This window comes from Mustela putorius, unplaced genomic scaffold (assembly GCF_011764305.1).
Source record: "Mustela putorius furo isolate JIRA1106 unplaced genomic scaffold, ASM1176430v1.1 tig00000179_pilon_pilon_pilon, whole genome shotgun sequence".
Lineage (NCBI taxonomy): Eukaryota > Metazoa > Chordata > Mammalia > Carnivora > Mustelidae > Mustela > Mustela putorius.
The window spans coordinates 986359-1006195 of record NW_025421305.1 but is presented as its reverse complement, the minus strand read 5'-3'; the positions used below and the strand labels follow the sequence as shown (position 1 = coordinate 1006195).

The 19837-nt window shown below is 38.6% G+C and overlaps 1 protein-coding gene across 5 annotated transcripts in view; it reads left to right on the top strand.

Moving 5' to 3' along the window:
• The first annotated feature begins 10991 nt into the window (after positions 1 to 10991).
• TDRD3 (tudor domain containing 3) overlaps positions 10992 to 19837 on the top strand; it is a 164663-nt gene continuing 155817 nt past the window's right edge. For 4 of the 5 annotated variants that reach the window (XM_045076600.1, XM_045076601.1, XM_045076599.1 and 1 more), the window contains exon 1: positions 10992 to 11074. In XM_045076600.1, coding sequence (XP_044932535.1) covers positions 11034 to 11074 — 41 coding nt within the window. In that variant the 5' untranslated portion in view covers positions 10992 to 11033. Of the gene's footprint in view, positions 11075 to 11349; positions 11671 to 19837 lie in introns of those variants that run through there. The other variant, XM_045076602.1, reaches the window with a different exon arrangement.

Here is a 19837-nt window from a genome sequence, read left to right as displayed (position 1 = left end):
GGGAAGTAATCTTGGCAAATTTCATTAAGTATGAATATTACAGCTTAAGTCTACAAAGGTTTTGGGGGGCAATTTCCACTTCTCTTTGAAAACAAATCACCCTGTGCACTGTTTTAGCTCATGTGTGGACACCAAATACATATGGCCTCTGTCCCAAATGTCCCAAGCAGCTTAAAAATATAAGTTTAATGGCTTTAACGAATATGACAGAATATAGTGCTTGAAGCTTATTGAATGAAATAATGAAAAGAAAAACGGGCCAATTCCTCTTTTACATACATAGGAAACTTGTATATGTGTAAAGTTGGTGCAAAGTGACTGTCCATGATTTCTATTTAAGTAAAAATGATTATGGGAAAATTGGATCTCCAGAAGATACTTTAAATAGTGCTGACCAATTATATCTGGTGAAACTAACCTTCTTTCAAATTGTAGGTTCTTAAATTTTTGACTTATAAACGTTGAGGAGGAATACAACTGTGGTAGATAGATTGTGGGGTGTCTGCTCAGGTAAATATCTCAATTGCCAGCTTCTCTCAAGTGGTGGTCCTGTGGCAGGCTCTGTGTAAAGTGTGATCCCATTCTCTGATCATACTGACTGAACCCCATGCTGGGCTCTTTACCCACACTAAGCCAGGCTAAATGCCTTCCTGGAAATTTCTCTTTGGGATCAAGAGTGAGAGAGTATCTCTTTTCTCTGGGACATGTAAACGTAGGAGCTAAACACATACACTGTCATACAAATTAGAAAGTAAAGAGAAAGAAGAAAGAAGATGTGTCGAGGGCCACAGAAGTGTAGAGATGGGATTTTGCCTCCAAGTCTGGCGGCCATCAGCTCTTGTTTCCTGTCCTTGTTTTTGTGCTCCTGGGTTCTGTAGGACCCCAATATCTTTATACATTCTATTTGAAAAAAAATGTCTTTTACTTGAGTTAGGAGCTATTGAAACTGAAGAGACCTGAAGCAACATCTCCTGTATCTACTGCACTTTCAGTGGACTATCAGAACTACTTAACGTAGATTTGGAAATGTTTGGTGAAATCTAAAACAAATTTCAAGTACTCAGTTACTTATAAAGAATGATTAAGTGAAAAGGTTATGTAGGATACCTAGGGCAAGTAAAGTACAAATGAGAAATAGTGTTTCAATATATAAATAGAATTCATGTCATCCATAACAAATAACAAAGAGAAATAATATAAACAGAAATATAAAATACATATCATGAGAAATGTTGCAGTATATTAGATAATAAAATCCTTGACAAAGGTAGAAGAATCTTCAAAGTGATATGACCACCAACCATAGTACACATAGATATGGACCACTAAGATTTCGGAGAACAAAAGATACCACAGAAATTCACTCTTATTCTTATTGGACCTATGTATGTTTTTATGTGAGTAGTGCATGCTAATTTTGGAAAATACACATACCTTTAAAGGACTCAAAATCATACTTCTATCATCACCCAAATATCTACATTAGTAATATTTATGTACATGTCCTTTTTAAAAAAAGATTTTATTTATTTATTTGAGAGAGAGAGAGAGCATGAGAAGGGGGAGGGTCAGAGGGAGAAGCAGACTCCCTGCTGAGCAGGGTTTCTGATATGGGACTAAATCCCAGGACTCCAGAATCATGACCTGAGCTGAAGGCAGTTGCTTAACCAACTGAGCCACCCAGGTGCCCCTGTATATGTCCTCTTAATCTTTTTCATCACTTACAACTCATTTTGTGTATTTATGTCCAATTATGCTCACATTTTATTATAGTTTATAGTAATTGACAAAAACCACAGTGATCACCTCTAATATTTAATTTATTAAATAAAACACATTATATCTTCCCTAAACAATTAGAAGGATTTCTAATTCTAAGGTGTTCCAAATGATTTGGTAATTATCTAGCTGTGTTCAATGGATGAGGCCAGGTTAGGGTCACCTACTCCTCTACCATCCTAACTCCTTCCCCCTAAACAGAATGAAATCTCTATGAGGACAAAGACTCCACGGCCTTACTCACTGCTGTCTAGCCCCTAAGTAAATATATGTTGTTAAAATGATATCTGAATGAATAATCTTATTCCAGGACACACATATATACATAGTATGAAATCAAGTTTAGTTAATAGCCATTTTATTTTATTTTTTTTTAAAGATTTTACCTATTTATTTGACAGAGAGATTACAAGTAGGCAGAGAGACAGGCAGAGAGAGGAGAGGGAAGCAGGCTCCCTGCTGAGCAGAGAGGCCAATCCCAGGACCCTGAGATCATGACCTGAGCCAAAAGCAGAAGCTTAACCCACTGAGCCACCCAGGTGCCCCAATAGTCATTTTAATACTAAGAATATGGATTCATAGTATCATACATAGGATGCAGTTTGGTTTGGTCTTCATAGCACTTACTACAATTGTAATTAACTTTTTATATATAATTTAATATTTTTATGCTCAGATAGACTAAATTCCAAAGGCAGGGCTCATGACTGCTGATATTACTGGCAGGGCCTGGCTCAGTGTTTTACTCATAGTATGGGTTTAATAAGTCCCTGTTGAATGAATAACTGGTTTATTCATCTAGCTTCATGGTTCTTATAACTTCTTCTTATTCGTTGAATCCTTCATTCAAATTGTAAAGCAAGTTAAAGGAGTGCTAGTCAGCTTTGAGTGGGCTTAGAGGTCTGGACTCCGCAATCCTGACCCTTCTCCTTGTCAACTACTATGGTTCTTGAGGTGCCAAGTAGAGCCACTTGCGCTCCTTAGAGAATCCTTTGACAAATAAGTTTGTGGAGCATAACAAATAGCATGGAGGACAAGGGGAGATGGAGAGGAGAAGGGAGTTGGGGGAAATTGGAAGGGGATGTGAAGGGGCGGGGGTGGGGTGGAAGGTTGAGGGAACCAGGTGGTGGGTAGTAGGGAGGGCACGGATTGCATGGAGCACTGGGTGTGGTGCAAAAACAATGAATACTGTTATGCTGAAAAGAAATAAAAAAAAAAGAAAAGAAAAGAGAAGAAAATCCTTTGACAGACCACTGAACCGGTCTAACCACTTGAGTTCCTTTCTGTAATATGCATCTAGTGGAGGCGCAAGCACCTTCATCACTGGGGAACTCACTCTGTTCTGAGGCTTACTTGCTGGACTTGGCTCTAGATTAAGATTATTATGTTAAAATGAAATCTTCTCTTTAGTCCTTACAACTACACTCTTGGACTGACAACAAGTCTAAATTTTCTTGTACATGTGTCTTCCAAATTTCTGAAGGTCACAATTACAGTTTTGGGGGTTTTTTTGCCCTCCTTTCCCTTTCTTCTTCCTCTTTTTCATATTACTTATATTTTGATTATATTGATGATAGAACAGTATGTTGCAGAAATAAAATATATTAATATTATTATTATTATAAAGTATGATGGAATGCAACAGTGTTACAACCGTGTTTTTGAGGTATTTAAAATGTAATAAAAGTATAAATAATAATATAAAAAATCTACATATTATCATAATTGCTTCTATTCTTTTATTAAAGAAATAAACTTTACCAGGGAGTCTGTTTTGTTTTTTTTTAACCCAGCATTATGTTGTTGAGACATACCCAAATTTACACCAAGAGAACTCTAGTGTATTCCTTTAAACTGACATAGAGCATTTCATTTTATGACTAAACCACTTTTTTTTTAACACATTTACTCTCAATTGAACATCAGAATTGTTCTCATTCTTCTATTTTAAAGCAATGTGTCAATGAACATCTTTCTCTGAAATAAGTATCTAAAATGGAAATGGTCAGCCATAAGGTACACACATTTTTAGTTTTGCTGGATATTGCCAAAATACTCTCCAAAGTGGTTGTATGAACTTTACTCTTACAAACAATGCATTAAAGAATTATTTCCCCATATCCTTGCCAACATTTGATATTGTTTACTAGTTTTTGTCACTGGGTTAGATAAAAGTGAAATTTTATTTTATTTTAATTTACTTATTTATTTTAAAAATTTATTTATTTATTTTAGAGAGAGAGAGAGAGAGAGAAGGGGGGATAAAGGGAGAGGAGAGAGAGAATCCCCAGGCATGCTCTGTGATCAATCTGATGTGGGGTTCAATCTCACAACCTGAGATGGTGACTTGAGCTGAAATCAAGAGTCAGCCACTTAAAAGATGGTGCCACCCTGCAATCCAAAAGTGGAATTTTATTGATATCCCATTGTTTGAATCACTATGTTTTACACCTGAAACTTATATAATATTGTATGTCAACTACTTTTCAATACAATTTTAAAAATTCATTTTTGTGGCTATTGATATGGTTAAACATTTTCACATATTTATTGATCACTTAGATTTCATTTTAGTTTATTGCCTATTCAGATGCTTTGCCCATTTCTTTCATGGGATTTTCACTTTTTTCTTAATGACATAGTAATTCATCATGTTAAAACTTGCTTCTATTCTTACTCCACATATATATCTGACTAATATATCTTAGTACATAGTGATCTACTTCATTTTTTTGTGATATCTACATAGTACCCATTTTATCTTACTTAAATATTCCTCATTGGGCATTATACTTAACTAATGAATCACTGAACACTACATCAAAAACTAATTATGTACTGTACAGTGGTTAACTGAACATAATAAAAAAATAGAAATAAATAAATATTCCCTCATCGATGGACATTTGGTTTCCTTCAGGGTTTTGTTATTACAAATAATACTGGTATGTCATTGTTATTACAAATAATATTGGTACCACAGCCATTAATCTTGCTCATTGAATATTTATGGCTTTCTACCTCCTAGCATCTGGTGATTGACTTCCTGTGTTGTCATATGTCCAGTCCTGGCAAAGCATTAATTTCCTGTGTGAGATTCTCCAGAGCCTTTTCACCCTTTCCTGCTTCAATCACAATGTTACTGATAGTTAATGTTCTATCAAGATGCTGAAATGAGGGGCGCCTGGGTGGCTCAGTGGGTTAAAGCCTCTGCCTTCAGCTCAGGTCATGATCTCAGGGTCCTGGGATCGAGTCCTGCATTGGGCTCTCTGCTCAGCAGGGAGCCTGCTTCCTCTTCTCTCTCTCTCTGCCTGCATCTCTGCCTACTGCGATCTCTGTCTGTCAAATAAATAAATAAAATCTTAAAAAAAAAAAAAAGATTCTGAAATGAGGATGACGATTATGAGCAGAGAGACCTTTCTCCCCACCCTCCAAATACCTACATTGGCCATACAACATGAAAGAAAAATGAGCTTTTTTTCTTGTCTTTTTCTTTTCTTTCTTTTTAGAAAAATAAACTTTTTTTTTTTTTTAATCAGAGAGAGAGGGAGAGAGAGCGAGGGAGCACAAGCAGGCAGAGTGGCAGGCAGAGGCAGAGGGAGAAGCAGACTCCCTGCTGAGCAAGAAGCCCAATGTGGGACTCGATCCCAGGACACTTGGGATCATGGCCTGAGCCGAACACAGCCACTTAACCAACTGAGCCACCCAGGCATCCCAATAAACATTTTTTTTTAAAAAATTAAAAGTATTTTAATTTAAAATACTTATTTTGTTGTTGCTTATTGTCATGGAATGACCTGGTCTGTCCTGAGGGCCACACTGTATTGCTTGCATTCATTAGTTCAGAAACTTTAAAAAAAGAAAAAGTAAAATGAAGTTCATCTGGCATGATTTAAAATCATAGAATTCTAGAAGTTATTCTTTGAAGGTCAGCTATTTCATTACTCTTCCTCCTAAAAATTCATCTCCTAAATCATACATTCTAGAATCATGATTAATGGGTGAAAAACAAATTCCCTTGTCTTTAGCTTGTGAAACCCCACTCCTTCTGTTTATCTATTCATCAGCTGATGGACATTTACATTGTTTCCACTTAGTGACAATAATGAATGATGCTGCTATGAATATCAAATACAAATTTGGGGGTGAATATTAGTTTCCATTTCTCTTGGATATATACACTTAGGACTAGAAATGCTGAGTCATATGGAAACTCTATATTTAACTTTTTGAGAAACTGCCAAACTCTTTTCCAAAATGGTTGCACAATTTTACATTCCTATCAACAATGTATGAAGATTCTAATTTCTTCACATCCTCATCAACACTTGTTATCATCCATCTTTTAAACTATAGCCATTTTAGTGGGTGTGAAGCTGCTCATTGTGATTTTGATCGGCATTTCTCTAATGACTAATGATGTTGGTCATCTTTTCATCATTTATTGCCCATTTTTATACCTTCTTTGGAGAAATTCTGCTTAAATGCTTTGCTCGTTTTTTAGTTGCCTTTTCACTATGGAGTCAGTAGAGTTCTTTACATATTCTGCTTTAAGCCCCTATTTTCTCCCTTTCTGTAGATTATCTTTTCATTGTCTTGGTGGTGTCCTTTGAAGCACAAAAGTTTTAAATTTTGATGAAGTGCACTTCATCTAATTTTTCTTTTTTAGTTCATACTTTGGATGTCATATCTATTGCCTAATCCAAGGTCATGGAGATTTGGTTCTACTTTTTCTTTTTCTAGAGTTTTATATTTTTAGCTCTTGCATTTAAATATATGATTTACTTTAATTTTTGTGTATGATAAAAGGAACTTTACCTTTTTGTATGTGGATATCCAGTTGTTCCAGCACCATTTATTTTAAAAACTTTTTTCCTGTTCTTAAAACTGGAAATATTTTTGCTTGTTTCCAGGCCACTACCATGTTTCCTGGATGAACTCAACATCTGAGTCATTCACAGGTTATTTTAGTATTCTCTGGGATGTTAATGGCTTAAGATCAAAAAGACTTAATGTGCTTTAGAAAGACTAGGTATACTTATAATCTCACCTTTTATCATGGTTCCTATTCCTATTTTCCCATATACTATCATTTTTCACTCTGAACCACTTTCTTCACTGAAATGATAAGGACAAAACAGAAATGAATGGATTCTGTCTCTCTCTCTTCTGTTAACTTACACCATTGACTCCAGATAAATTTACTTCCTCCTTTTTATTCTCCTTAGCTAGCAAAGCTCTCTTTCTTTTTCAAAAATCTATTTGAGAGAGGGAATGAGAGTGAGTGAGCATGGGAAGGGAGAGAGTTTGGGGGAAGGGGAGATAAGGGGAAAGGTAGGTGGAGAAGGGAAGCAGACTCCCTGCTGAGGAGGGAGCCTGATGTTGGCCTCCATCCCAGGACCCTGGGCTCATGACCTGGGCTGAAGACAGACACTTAACCAGATGCGTCACCCAGACACCCTGCCTTGCTAAGCTTTTCTGTCATCCTTAGGATTTTGTCCAAGTTTAAGCTAACCGTAGACTTTATATTTTCTGTAAATTGGTGACTTATCTTATTAAAAATGAAAATTGTTATTAATATTTTTTGGTTTAGTCAGCTGTGACCATTTTCCATGGCACTAACATATTTATACAGACCTTAATTCCAATTAAAAGTTTTGGATGTGAAAAAAATTGGTATAATATATCTTCTAGCTTTTTACGTTGAAAAATTTAAAGTTAGAGAGAAGTTACAAAATAATGAGCACACCAATTTTAAACATTTTGCCACATTTACCCTCTCTCCCTCTTTAATATACATACACATATGTATGTATATTTGTTTTACATATATATTATGTATCAACATACCTATTTTTTCTGAGTCACTTGGAGATAAGTTGTAGACACCACAACTCCTCAGCCATAAAAGCTTTGGCATAAAATTTCCAAAATTAAGTATAATGCCACAAAATATCTTTCTTTTTTTAAGATCCAAAATTCTACTTTGTTGTTACATCTCTTGAGTCTTATTAATATGGAGATTTTAAAAAATTATTACTATATTGGCTCAATGAATAGGTCAGGCCAGGTTTCTTACAGAATATACCACATTCTGGATTTATCTGCTTGTTTCTTCCTGTTTGACTTGCTTCAATATCCTCTATATATCCTTTAAGTTTTTGCTTATATCTAGACCAGGGTTGCTCAGCTTTGGCACTATTTACATTTTGGGCCAGATAATTCTTCATTGCGGGAAAACTGTGTTGTCCATTGTGCAGTGTTTAGCAGTACCCATTAGATGCAGTAACACTCCCCACCCCCCAGCTTATGACAACTGAAAATGTCCCCGGGCATTGTCAAATGTACCCACTTGGGTAAGGGATAAGGAATGGGGTGCAAGTTCCTGGTTGGGATCTACTGCCTAGAAGCTTGATTAAATTTAGGTTAAACAATTTTGGCAAGAATATTTTTCTTTCTTTCTTTCTTTCTTTCTTTCTTTCTTTCTTTCTTTCTTTCTTTCAAGATTTTATTTATTTGACAGACAGAGATCCCAAGTAGGCAGAGAGGCAGGCAGAGAGAGGGAGGAAGAGAACTAGGCTTCCCACTGAGCAGAGAGCCCGATGCAATGCAGGGCTCCATCCCAGGACCTTGGGATCATGACCTGAGCTGAAGGCAGAGGCTTTAACCCACTGAGCCACCCAGACGCCCGGCAAGAATATTTCTTAGAAGATGTTGTGTACTTTGCATCATGTGCTTCATCAGTAAGCACATATTATCAGATTGTCCCATTAATGACTCTAGTGCTAGTCATTTGGTTAAGGCAGTGATTTTCTTTTTTTACTGGAAAGGTACATTTTTTCTTTTGTAATAATTAAGTTATGGCTTGATACCTTAAGACTGTGTGAGGATCCTGTACTGCTACGATCTTTTACCAATGGCTTTTAGCATCTTTTGATGAACTTTGCCTCAATCAATTGTGAATGAATTAGAAAAAGGTCATTTTTCTAATTCTATCAATTGTTCTACATTTATTCTCTGGGATACCTCTGAAAGAAAAGCTTTCATCCTTTCACCTTTCTTTTTTTAGGATTTTATTTTTAATAATCTCTATATCCAATGTGGGGCTTGAATTTTCAACCCCAAGCTCAAGAGTCACATGACTTACCAATTGAGCCAGCCAAGGCACCACTTGTTTTTAGTGCCATTCTGAAAGCATGTATTTTACCTATTTTTTAAAAATTCAATTAAGTATCATCATTGTTTTTGATGGTAATATTGTCCCAAGTTTTTCCAGTGGGAATCCTCAACCTATTCTTCAAAACACTTCTTAAACTAAGGGGATAATGTTTCAGCATTTTATTAAAGTTACTGCAAGCGCTACGCAATGGTAAATTCTTACTACACTGCACTGTAAGAACAAACGTGTAACGGATTCACATTTAGCCAGTGAAGAATTCTGATATCAGGACAGCATATCATTTTTATAGTTAATAACTTACACTAATTGCAAAATGTAAATAATTGGTCAGAGTAGATCCTATTTAACAGCCAATAAAAATTATTAGCAACCTGAGTCATCTATTTACCTTCAGAAGGGCAAATCTTTTCCTGACTGCTGAACAGGATAACTGGTGCTATTAACGTGAAATATACTTGTAGCATGTGTATGGCCGAAACACAGTATACTACTGCAAATTGCAAAGAATAGGAAGGAATTACTTTTGATTCTAAGCACTTGGAAATATCTTTTGTTAAAATAAGTACCTAAGCAAGGTGCTTGAAAACATATTTCGATAGCTTTAGAAGCATCGCGATTTTAAAACTATGACTTGGGAAAGCCCAAAGGGAGTTTCCCAATTAAAAGGAGAAAAATTTGCATTGCGTTTTAGCTCCACCCATGGCAATTATTTCCTTCCCTCTGTAACTGTGAATTTCCTCCCCAATCCCAAGAACGGGGCTCTGTCCAGTTCCGCAGCCTCTGCTCCAGGTCTGTGTTTGGGATGATAGTTTCAGGTGAGACAGAGGCGGCTGATGCTGCTTAAGTTCTGGGTTTCTCCCCGTGATTTGACAGTTGGGGCCCGAGGCACCCAGAAGCGTCTTTACCCGGAGCAGCCACAGAGCTGGTAAACCATGGAAGGCGGAGCAAACTTTTAGGGAGTGTCTCCCCGGCCCGAGGCCCCACCTTCCATCTGCTCCTCTCCGATTGGCTGTCGTCTCAGCCGACCTATCGTGCTGGAGCGTCTAACGCGCCGTTCGGCGACGCCGCCGCGCAGGCTCACTCGGGGACCCGCCCCCGCGCTTCAGCTCTCTTGAGAGCCGGAGGACACCAGCGAGGGGGCTGAGCAGCCAGCCAAGCCGGGTTATGTCAGTGCCAGCAGTGACGGGGCCGCGCTGGGACTTTGGACGGGTCCAGTGGCAGAGCGAGACCCGTGACAGAGCGACAGAGAAAACAAACACTGACACAGCTGCCCGATTTACCCATGTCCCTTAAGTTCAGGTTTCCTTGGGTTGACCATTCATTGTGCTCCAACCTCCTACAAACTGATTGGCCTGTGGGGACTCGAAAAAAAAATGCGACTTTATTCTTTTCTTTGTGTCGGGGCAGAGTGAAAGGAGCGAGTCTTTATTTTTAAAGAAAGTAAACTTTTCTCCAACGCACAGTGGCTGGCAACACCTCTTTGGTTGAGTTTCACTGTCCCCAGGCTGGAGGCACTGCCCCTCCACCGACCCGCCGTCTCAACTCTGGCCTACCCTGGCCTCGGGGGAAGCGACTGGCTGTCGGCGCTGGAAAGCGGGCGTTCCTTTCCGCTCTACAAAGAAAACAATCCGCATTAGTTTCCAAGGTGTGCAACTCAGAAAAGTGAGCCAGAAACAAAACATAACCAGGCCTTCGGGGGGAAAGCAAAGTCTCGTAGTCCTTGCTCACAAACTGGCCCGCGAGTTCCAGGCCCCAGCCGGTGTGCGAGGCATCACGGCCCCCGGCAGGCTGCAACCTCCAAGCCCCACGCCAGGCCTGCCCCTGCGGCCGCTCGGAAAACGCGGCGAGCGGAACCCGCACGCGGAAGCGCCGGCCGCACTGAGCATGCCCAGTTGCAGAGCCGACCAGAGGAGTTTTTTTTTTCTTTTCTTTTCTTTCGGTTTTTTTTTCTTTCTTTCTTTCTTCTTCTTCTTCTTCTTCTTTTTTTTTTTTTTTTTGCTCTCAAGTAGGAGGCCTATCCCCCCACCCCCACCCCAGCCCCCCCCACCCCCCACCCCCGGCCTAAGCAGCTACCATGTCTGAGGTTCCCGGCGCGGCGTTGTCCCAGGCGGGTTGGTAAGTGGCGAGTCCCGCTGGCCGCTCGGCCGCGGACGCGGGCCGGGGCCCCGAGGAGGGTTGGGGTTGGGGGCGGTGGGGTGCGTGTCGGGGTAGGCGGAGGCCGCCGCCCGCCCCCGGCCTCTCCCCGGGCCCTCCGGGCCGGCTCCGCCCCCGGCGCCACGCGGAGCGGAGCGAGTCCCCCAGCTTCCCTCGGGGCGGCGGCGGCGCGGCCTGGGCCCCGGGCGGCTGGCGGCGGGCCGGGGAGAGGCCGGGGGCTGCGGGCCGAGCAGGCAGGGTGGCCGGCGGCCCAGGCCCGAGCGCATTCGCCCCGGAGGACCTGCCACGCCGTCCGCGCCGCTCTGGGGAGTGTTGCTGCGGCGGGACGAGGGGAGGCGAGGGCTGGAGGGACCCCAGTGCAGCGGAGAGGGGCTAGCGCGGCCGGAGCCCGCGGGCCCTCAGGAAGTTGAGGGCCCACCAGGGCAAAGCCCGGGCTGCAACCGGGCCGCCTCTTCTTTCTCCTAATTTCAGAGCAGTGTGTTCCGACCGGTGTGAAGCTGCCCTCCGTGGCACACACACAACTTCTGAAGCTAAGAATGACCTCATTGTCAACTCGTGTGGGTGCTCCGTGGAACTTTTCTTGAAGCGATGGCAATGTTCTGATTTTTAAAGACGTTTCATGTTAAGATTTTAGAATCTGAAAGTAGTTTAAAAAATGCGAAATTAAGCAGTTTCTGGAACTGAGGCCATGACAGTTGTTAACATCCAGTTTAATTTAGTAACGCTTTTGCAGGCCTACCTAGGCGCAGTCTGAGAGGAGGGGTGGGAAGGAGGATGAAAAAGATTTGCCCCAGCTCTCTGGAAGTTCACTATCTTGGTGAAAAGAGGAGAGACGGGGGCATTACAGGAACAAACATAAAAACGGGAAACAGTGGCAAACTGTGCAGAGAGGCACGCAAATGGGCTATGGAACTGGGAGGGGAAGGAGAGTTCATTTCCTAGAGAAGCAGGTTTTGAAAGGTGGTGAGGGAAAAGTCTTTCTGGACAGCCACCGGAGAGGCGACACAGAAGTAGGAAAGTGCTTACTGGTTTGCAGAACTGACACTAGATCCTAGTGGTTCCTGGAAGTAGGAGGGTGTCCAGTGAGGATTAAGACCAGAAAGGTTGGGGCAGGTTATGGCGGCTACAAGTGCCTAAAAGATATGGATTTGATTTTGTGGATAAAGTTTTTTGATTGGAGTGATATAATAATGCCTGTGTTTTGAAGAAGGGGCTCCTGGCTGTGCAGGCACTTCACTTTAGAAGTGAGGACTCAGGCACAGAACTGTTAAGTAATTTTTCTTTTCTACCTAGGAAGTAGTGGAGTTCAAAGTTGAGCACAGGGGGGCTGGTTCCAAATCTGGTGCTTTTAACCATTATGCGTTGTTGTTCCCATGGTTTTTGCGTAGAACACCATTAGGGTAACAGACTTTGAAGGAAAAACTCACCGTACTCAGTTCTATTTTTATTGTGGAATCTCTACCTTCAGTTTCTTACCTCACAAGAATGTTTTTGGATAATAACCTTGGCTTACTCTTTGACTTGAGTTGCTCTCCACTCTTCATTAAATTGAGCCTTGGTTTTTCAACCTAGTTATATGATTTCATTTACAAACTTGTTGGGTTACTTCTTTCCAACACGACACCTCCAAAGTCTCATTGGTTCCAAACACATACGAAATTGTTCTTTTTTGGACTTCAAGCTCTTTAGGGGTGCGGAACTGCATCTTATTTTTCTGTATATTTGTACTGCCAGGGAGCCACTACAATGTAGGTTCCCAGTAAAGTCTGATACAATTGACCTTGGAATGCCCCTGCTAATCAGATTCTATAGCAGTCTCTACCCAAGTTTAGATAGTGCCTCCTTTTTCTTGTTACATTGTTAAAGTCCCTAGCATGGTTATATTGTAACATTTGTCACTTTGTGTTGCAAATGATCTGTTTAACATGTTTCTTTTTCCACCAGATTTTGTTGCTTTTATATGGCAGTGACTCACAAAGGCAATAGTAATTTGTGGGTCTAATAAGACTTTTTCTAAGAGTTACCATGTAATTCCTAATAAGTCTTGAACAAATTAGATTTGTGCCAAAGAAGAGAAAGAGATCTCCTAGGTGTTCAAGTAGCCTGTAGATCTTATGTTTAAGTAGAGTCTTACTATGTTAAAATGTAGAATCTCAAAAATTTAGGCAGAGAAGAGAACTGGAAGGATTTAGGACCATAGAGTAGTTTTGACCAACTCATTCCAGTTCTGACTTTCTGAGTTTCCTCTAACTCTTGGGATTCTGTTATTGTCACGGACAAAACCATTTTTTCTTAGTTCTTAGTCTATACACTTAGTTACTTATAGGACCTGAAAAGAAATAGATGTTAAGACACCTAAACTATTATTAAATCCTTTCTATCATCTTCACCTAAAATAATAGTTTAGGGTAATATTTTATCTTAAAAATAAAGCTTAGGTTTCTGATACATAATTCCAGTCTATGGTTTTTGTTTTGTTTTGTTTTGTTTTTGAGCAAATTCCCCCCCTCTTAAGTCTATTATCTTAAAGACCCCCCCCCCACAAAACCAATACTTTAAAATACATCTCCAACTATAGCCTCTCCAGCAGACATTCCAGTAATTTTTTTGTCTTTAGTGATGAGTAGCATAGAAAGCTACAGGTTATGCTAATTTGAACTTAAAAGTTTCAGGGACTTTCACAGTATGGTGGTTGTGTTTAAATAATGCACTAAATAGCACATTGATCTCTTATAGTGTTTAGTTATATGTGTGGAATAAACTTCACAATGAGAGATTTGGCTCAGTTTGTCTCAATAACAGATTTACTTAATGCCTTTTTGTTTTTTTCTCTTTGGAGATTCTCCTCAAGGGGGATTTGCTTGTTTCTACTAACCTTTTGAATCTTGAGAATTTTTATAGAAATATCAACCTTTTGGAACCTTAAAAAATAGAAACATGTTAGAACATAATTGTGATTGTGTTTTTGAGAAAGGTATTTTCCATGGAATTAGTGATGGCACAGCTTAACACCCTTGTGTGCAGATGAGGATACTGAAGCACAGAGAGAATCAAAGATTTGCTCAGTTATAAGTAGCAGATCCAAGAATACTGCTCAAATGTGTGGAATAAAGATTCAAAACTCATTTCCATCAAGCCATGGTGATCATTTCTAATTTAAATTGTTGATAAAAAATAACACATTTTGAAATAGAAAATTGGATTAAAGCATTTTGTGGTGTATAAATTTACTTTCTCCTTTGGGAAATATAAGGTGCTTATGCTTAGGAGTGGTTGATTTTGAAAACAAAGAAAGCTTTATCTTGCAGTGGCTCACTTAAATGCTGATCAGAGTTACCTGAAAATGGTTAATTCTGTATTTTGCAAAGTCTAAGATTATCTGAAAGGTAAGGCACTATATTATATGTGTTTGCCTTACCTAGCAGTTTTGAGTTGAAGACTCTATAAGGTAGCATTAGAAATAGTGTTTCCATTTTATTCTGAAGGAACATAGTTCATTAGAAACTCCAGATTTCTATCATGCAAGGCTTAACCCGGATGTGCTCTGGGGATTTTGTTTTTGTGTTTTTGGTGAAGAGGGAAAGGTTGGAGGGGAAATAGAAGGATGATCACACAAGTCTTCTTACATTGTTCCCCTTGAACTTCACCTTCTCTTTTGAGTTCTATTTTCTTTGTTTACTGGTGCTACCACTATACTGACCATTCTCTGGCCCAAGTGTGTACCACCAAACTCCTTTCCCTTTCTTTCACCTTTGAACAACTAAGAAAGACTGCAGCTTTAAAAAAGTCTATAAAAATTTAGTACTAGAGAAGAACAACTATAAGATAGATAAAATAGGAAGCACAATGGCAGTGTGGAGTATGAAGAGAATGCTCTTTTGTCTTGAGGAGCCAGCCCTGTTCCACATGTTGCTTTGAGATAGCTATTCCAAAGTGGTGCTTTAGGACAATTTGCTGGAATTTCTAATTTCTAACTTTAGACCTATCCACAGATGGAGAGCTTCTTTTCACATGCCATCATGTAGAAGCTTCCTCCCCAAAACATTAATGATCAAGACCAAGAAAGTCAGATTCCTGGTTCGGTAGCCCACCCTGCACCTTTCTTGTATGGCTTCTGTTTTCTGAGAGACACACCTCTTCCCCAGGAGATTGATGGTCAATGATCTGTCTTCAAATGGGAAGCAACCTTTACAGCACCATCAGCATTACTTTACTTTTACCTGCTACACTGTTGCTAACAGTGATATGAGAGAAGTTTATACAAAGGGTGTCTGAAGTTTTGCTCCCTCATATGCCAACATAACTCTTAGGCATAAGTCCATTTGTAAAGAATATTGGTAGTTCTTTATAAGGTGGTATATTAAGTGCAAGATACTTTATTATCTAGAATTATAAAATATATCTAGAATTATAAAATATTTTATCATTACCACTTTGATATAAACATACTCTTGGTACACTGTTTCAGAAAGGATCAGAACCATTAAAACACTTTTTTAGCCAAAACAATAATAGATCATGTTGAAGAATACTAGAAGAAGCCAGTTGCCTTCCTTGTATTTAGGTTTCAGGGGAGCTTATCAGAGACATCGCATTTTGAAACATTTCATATTTTTTTAATGAGCATTTGTAACTATATCTTTGGTTTATGTTTTTTTGTGAAATTATAGTTCAATACTAATAAGCCTTGTTGACCTTCTGTCTTAAAATATGTTACACACTGCCCGGTGGCTTCTACTGATACTATAAACTGCTAAAAATGCCTGGATATTCTGTTAAACTGCAAATTTTAAGGTTTCAAGGTGCTGTTTGCAGTGATTTTTTGGTGAATAACCTATAAATCTAGTTTCAACTGCCTGTAGACTTGACTGCCTCAAGCATAAAGGGGGTATAAAAAGAAACTTGCTACCTCAGCAAGTTGAAAATAATTTTCTCCTCTCACACAGCAGCATTTGCTAAATCAAGTAAAAATTACATAGTAACATTTCAAGAACCATAAAAATATAACTATATCAACTTTTTCGGATTATATTTTCTCCTTTTGACAAAAGAAGGATATTGGCAGTTTGACTTATCATGTTGCAGTTAAGTCCCATCTCTCTAGAAATTGACTTTTTGTAAGATGTAGGATCTGGAATTAGCGGAAGAAGGCTTTACCTCCAGATGATTTTTAGAAGAAGCAGACTGCACTCCCAGTAATGCAAAAACAATTTATGTAAAAATTGAGAAACATTTGTGAAGTCGTAGAATGAAAACAAAATAAAGCAGAGAAGAGGGGACAAAAAAATGTGTGGTGATAAGGTGAAATATTAACAGGAGTGTCAAATCAAAGATAGAACAGAAAAGAAGCACCCTAGTGATAGAGAGAAAGGGGAAAGAACCACATCACACTCCAGGGCTGGACAGATCCTACGTGTACCTTAGTACTGTAACCCCTACAGGTTTCACAACCTTACTCTGTGGGTGAGTCTGTGTGCATGTATGAGGGCTTCTTACACTTATTACAGCTTTACAGCCTTTATAGTGGAGACAAATAGCTACCCTCATCTTAAGATAGTGCTGTTGGAGGTATGGTATGTTTACAACTGTTAAGTCTCTGCAATAATGCAAAGAAATATGTAACCCTATATAGTAATGTGTCTACTGAAATACATGTAGTAAATGTTTATGCCTCTTTTACACAAGGCACTGTTTGTTTTTGCGATTATATACAAGTTCCTCAGAATTTAAACATGCTGTACAGTGGTATTTTGCTTGGGAAGTCTGGAAGGCTTTCCAGAACTAATGGTGTATAAGTAGGATATGTTGTATATGCCATCTCATATGGTGTCTAGTCCTTTTTTAGGGAAAAACAAGGCAGATTCATTGATGCATTCATTCAACAAATAATTATTAAACATCTTGTAGCAGACACTTTCTTTAGTATAATCTGATGTAGTCTTATGGGGAAGAAAGCCATTAACTATATACTGTAAACACTGCATCTGTAAACACACCAGAGATGAAAAGGGGCATGGTTCTGGAAGAATTTATGGAATGGAAATTTGGTGTCTTTGTGGTGGTTGTAGAATGCATCCCTGAGATCTGGAGGATGAGTGGGAATTATGTAGGATAAGTAAGATTTTAAAAAGCAGATGCAAATTTCACAGGGCAGTAGGGAGCATGGTGAGTACAAAGGTCTGAAGGACTGGGATGACTGGACAAGATAGGAACAGTATAGGGAAGTGGGACTGGGAGATACTTAGGGTCTAGGTCCTGTAGCTTGGGCCTTGCTTTTATTCTGGAGGCAATAGAAATCAGTTGGAAAGTTTTATCAGGGGTTGGAGTAGGGATGACATCATAGTTAAATTTTGAGAAATGCTTGCATTGAAGAAAATAGCTCAGAGCTTGGCATGAGTAGCCGGATGGATAAAGTGGTGGTGATGATTGAGATGGAGAACAGAAATTGATTTGAGCAATATTTAGGAGGTAAAATGGACAGAACTTTTAGATGGATTGTATATGGGAAAGAGAGAAGGAGGTGTCAAAGAGTTGATTTCTAGGTTTCTGGCTTTTATACTTGAACTGATTACAATAAGGTTAAATAGGGAGTATTAGAAAAGGAACACATTTTTCACGGGTGGAATTGAAGTTAGACATTATTTGACTGTGAGGTGGCTTTGAGTTATCTAAAAGAAGATGCCAGTTAGACGTTGGGAAATACTAATCTTGCACTAGGAAAAAGACCGGATTAGAGAATAAATTCGGAATCATTCAAGTATAGCTGATAATTGAAGCAGTGCAGATGACATCATCTAAGGCCACACTGTCCAATATGGTAGACATTAGCCATATGTGGCTGCTGAATGCTTGTAAAATGTAAAATAGTTGTACCTATAAAATACAGACTGGATTTGGAAGACTTAGAACAAAGAAGGATGTAAATATCTCTCATGTATTTTTATATTGCTTATATATTGAAATAATGCTGTCAATATATTGTGTTAAAATACATTATTAATTTAACTTCACATGGTTCTTTTTACTGTTACGAGTGTAGCTTGCATCTTATTTCTATTAGATAGCACTGATCTATGATCTAAAAAGTCAAGCTTTAAATAAGAGTCTAGGTTCAAGCACTGAGGAATTTCAGCATTTTAAAAGAGAATTAGCCTTCTAGGAGCTGCCAGAGAGGGGAAAAAGGATTGGAAGGAAATCACTGACTTTTCTGAAAAGAGAAAATGGACATATCTTTAAGAGTTCTGTGACAAGATTATTTGCTTAGGTCAATATTACTGACTTGCTGATTCTAGAGATTCAGATCAGTTTTTAAAACTTTTTTTTTTAAAAAATAAATTTAGGTATCTGAATGTTCCTTTTTAAAAAATTCCACCCCCCCCAACCCACCCCCCACCCCCACCCCCGTCCCCTTTAAATATAAAATGCAAATAGGGGCACCTGGGTGGCTCAGTTTGCTAAGGCTCTGTTTTAGGATCAGGTCATGATCCCAGGGTCCTGGGATCTAGCCCTGTATTTGGCTCCCTGTTCAGCAAGGAGCCTGCTTCTTCCTCTGCCTCTCCCCCTGCTCATGCTTTCTCTCTCTCTCTCCCAAATAAATAAATAAAATCTTTAAAAACAACTTTTCAGAAGACAGTCTGTTGTAGACATTAAGTGAAGATGTAAGAAAAAACATTTTTATTTTACTGAATTCCTAAGCAAGACCTTGAGATATTTGAAAATTAATAAAGGTAGATTTTTAAAAATATATAATATGAAACATTAAACATAAATGTTGATGGAAAAACTTGCTAAATAAATTAAACCAACATTTTATAATGGCTTTTGGAATTAATTCAGTTTAAGTTTTGTTTTGAAAGAGAAATAGGGATGTATGCAAGTTTAAATGTCCAGAAAGTTGATAGATGGTCATGATAAAATGAATGAAATAATTTTTCCTTTTGCCATAATATATTCTAATATTATTAGACCCAAAGAAATAAGTGTATATCCCTTTTGCCATAAATGTATTCTAATATTATTAGATTAGATTAGATCCAGTTTTTCTATTTAGTTAAAATAGTTTGATGTCTTGTTTTGTAAGATCCTGCAGGACAAGGATCAAGTCTTCTCATGTTTCTATACAACTCTTAGCATTTAGCAGGGGGTGAGGTCCACAGTAGACACAGAAATGCTTGTGGAATGAATATTGATAATACCATCATAATTAATTAGTCTCAGATGTTTCATAATATTGTTTTTGTGTTCTCAAGGAACATGAAACTTATTCAGGCTTTGTACAGAGTAGGAAATTGTTACTTGTGAAATGAATGTGAAATTCTAAAAATCAGTTTTATGGAAAAATTATTATTTTTACAGAAATGCAGGAAATAAACTGTTAAAGCTTTCTCTATTGATACTAATGACAGAACACAAACACATACGTTTACAGATACATTGATAATATTTCTTTGAATGGGACAACCAACTGTTTCTGTAGGGGTTTGAGATGTTCTTTCTCAAAGCATTGTTAATAGAAATTATTTTCAGAAGTTTGTTTTTAGTATAAGTTTGTCCTAGGTCCTAATAATTTCTTTACTCATTTGATATTTTATGAGGTACTAAAGTTTTTATTTTTCTTTTTAATATTTCAGAATTGCTTGTTATCTGGGGGTCCCTGGTTAGAAAAGCATTAGGATGATGAGGTTGTAATTCATTCTGTGGCCTTTGATAGGGCAAAGCAGTAGG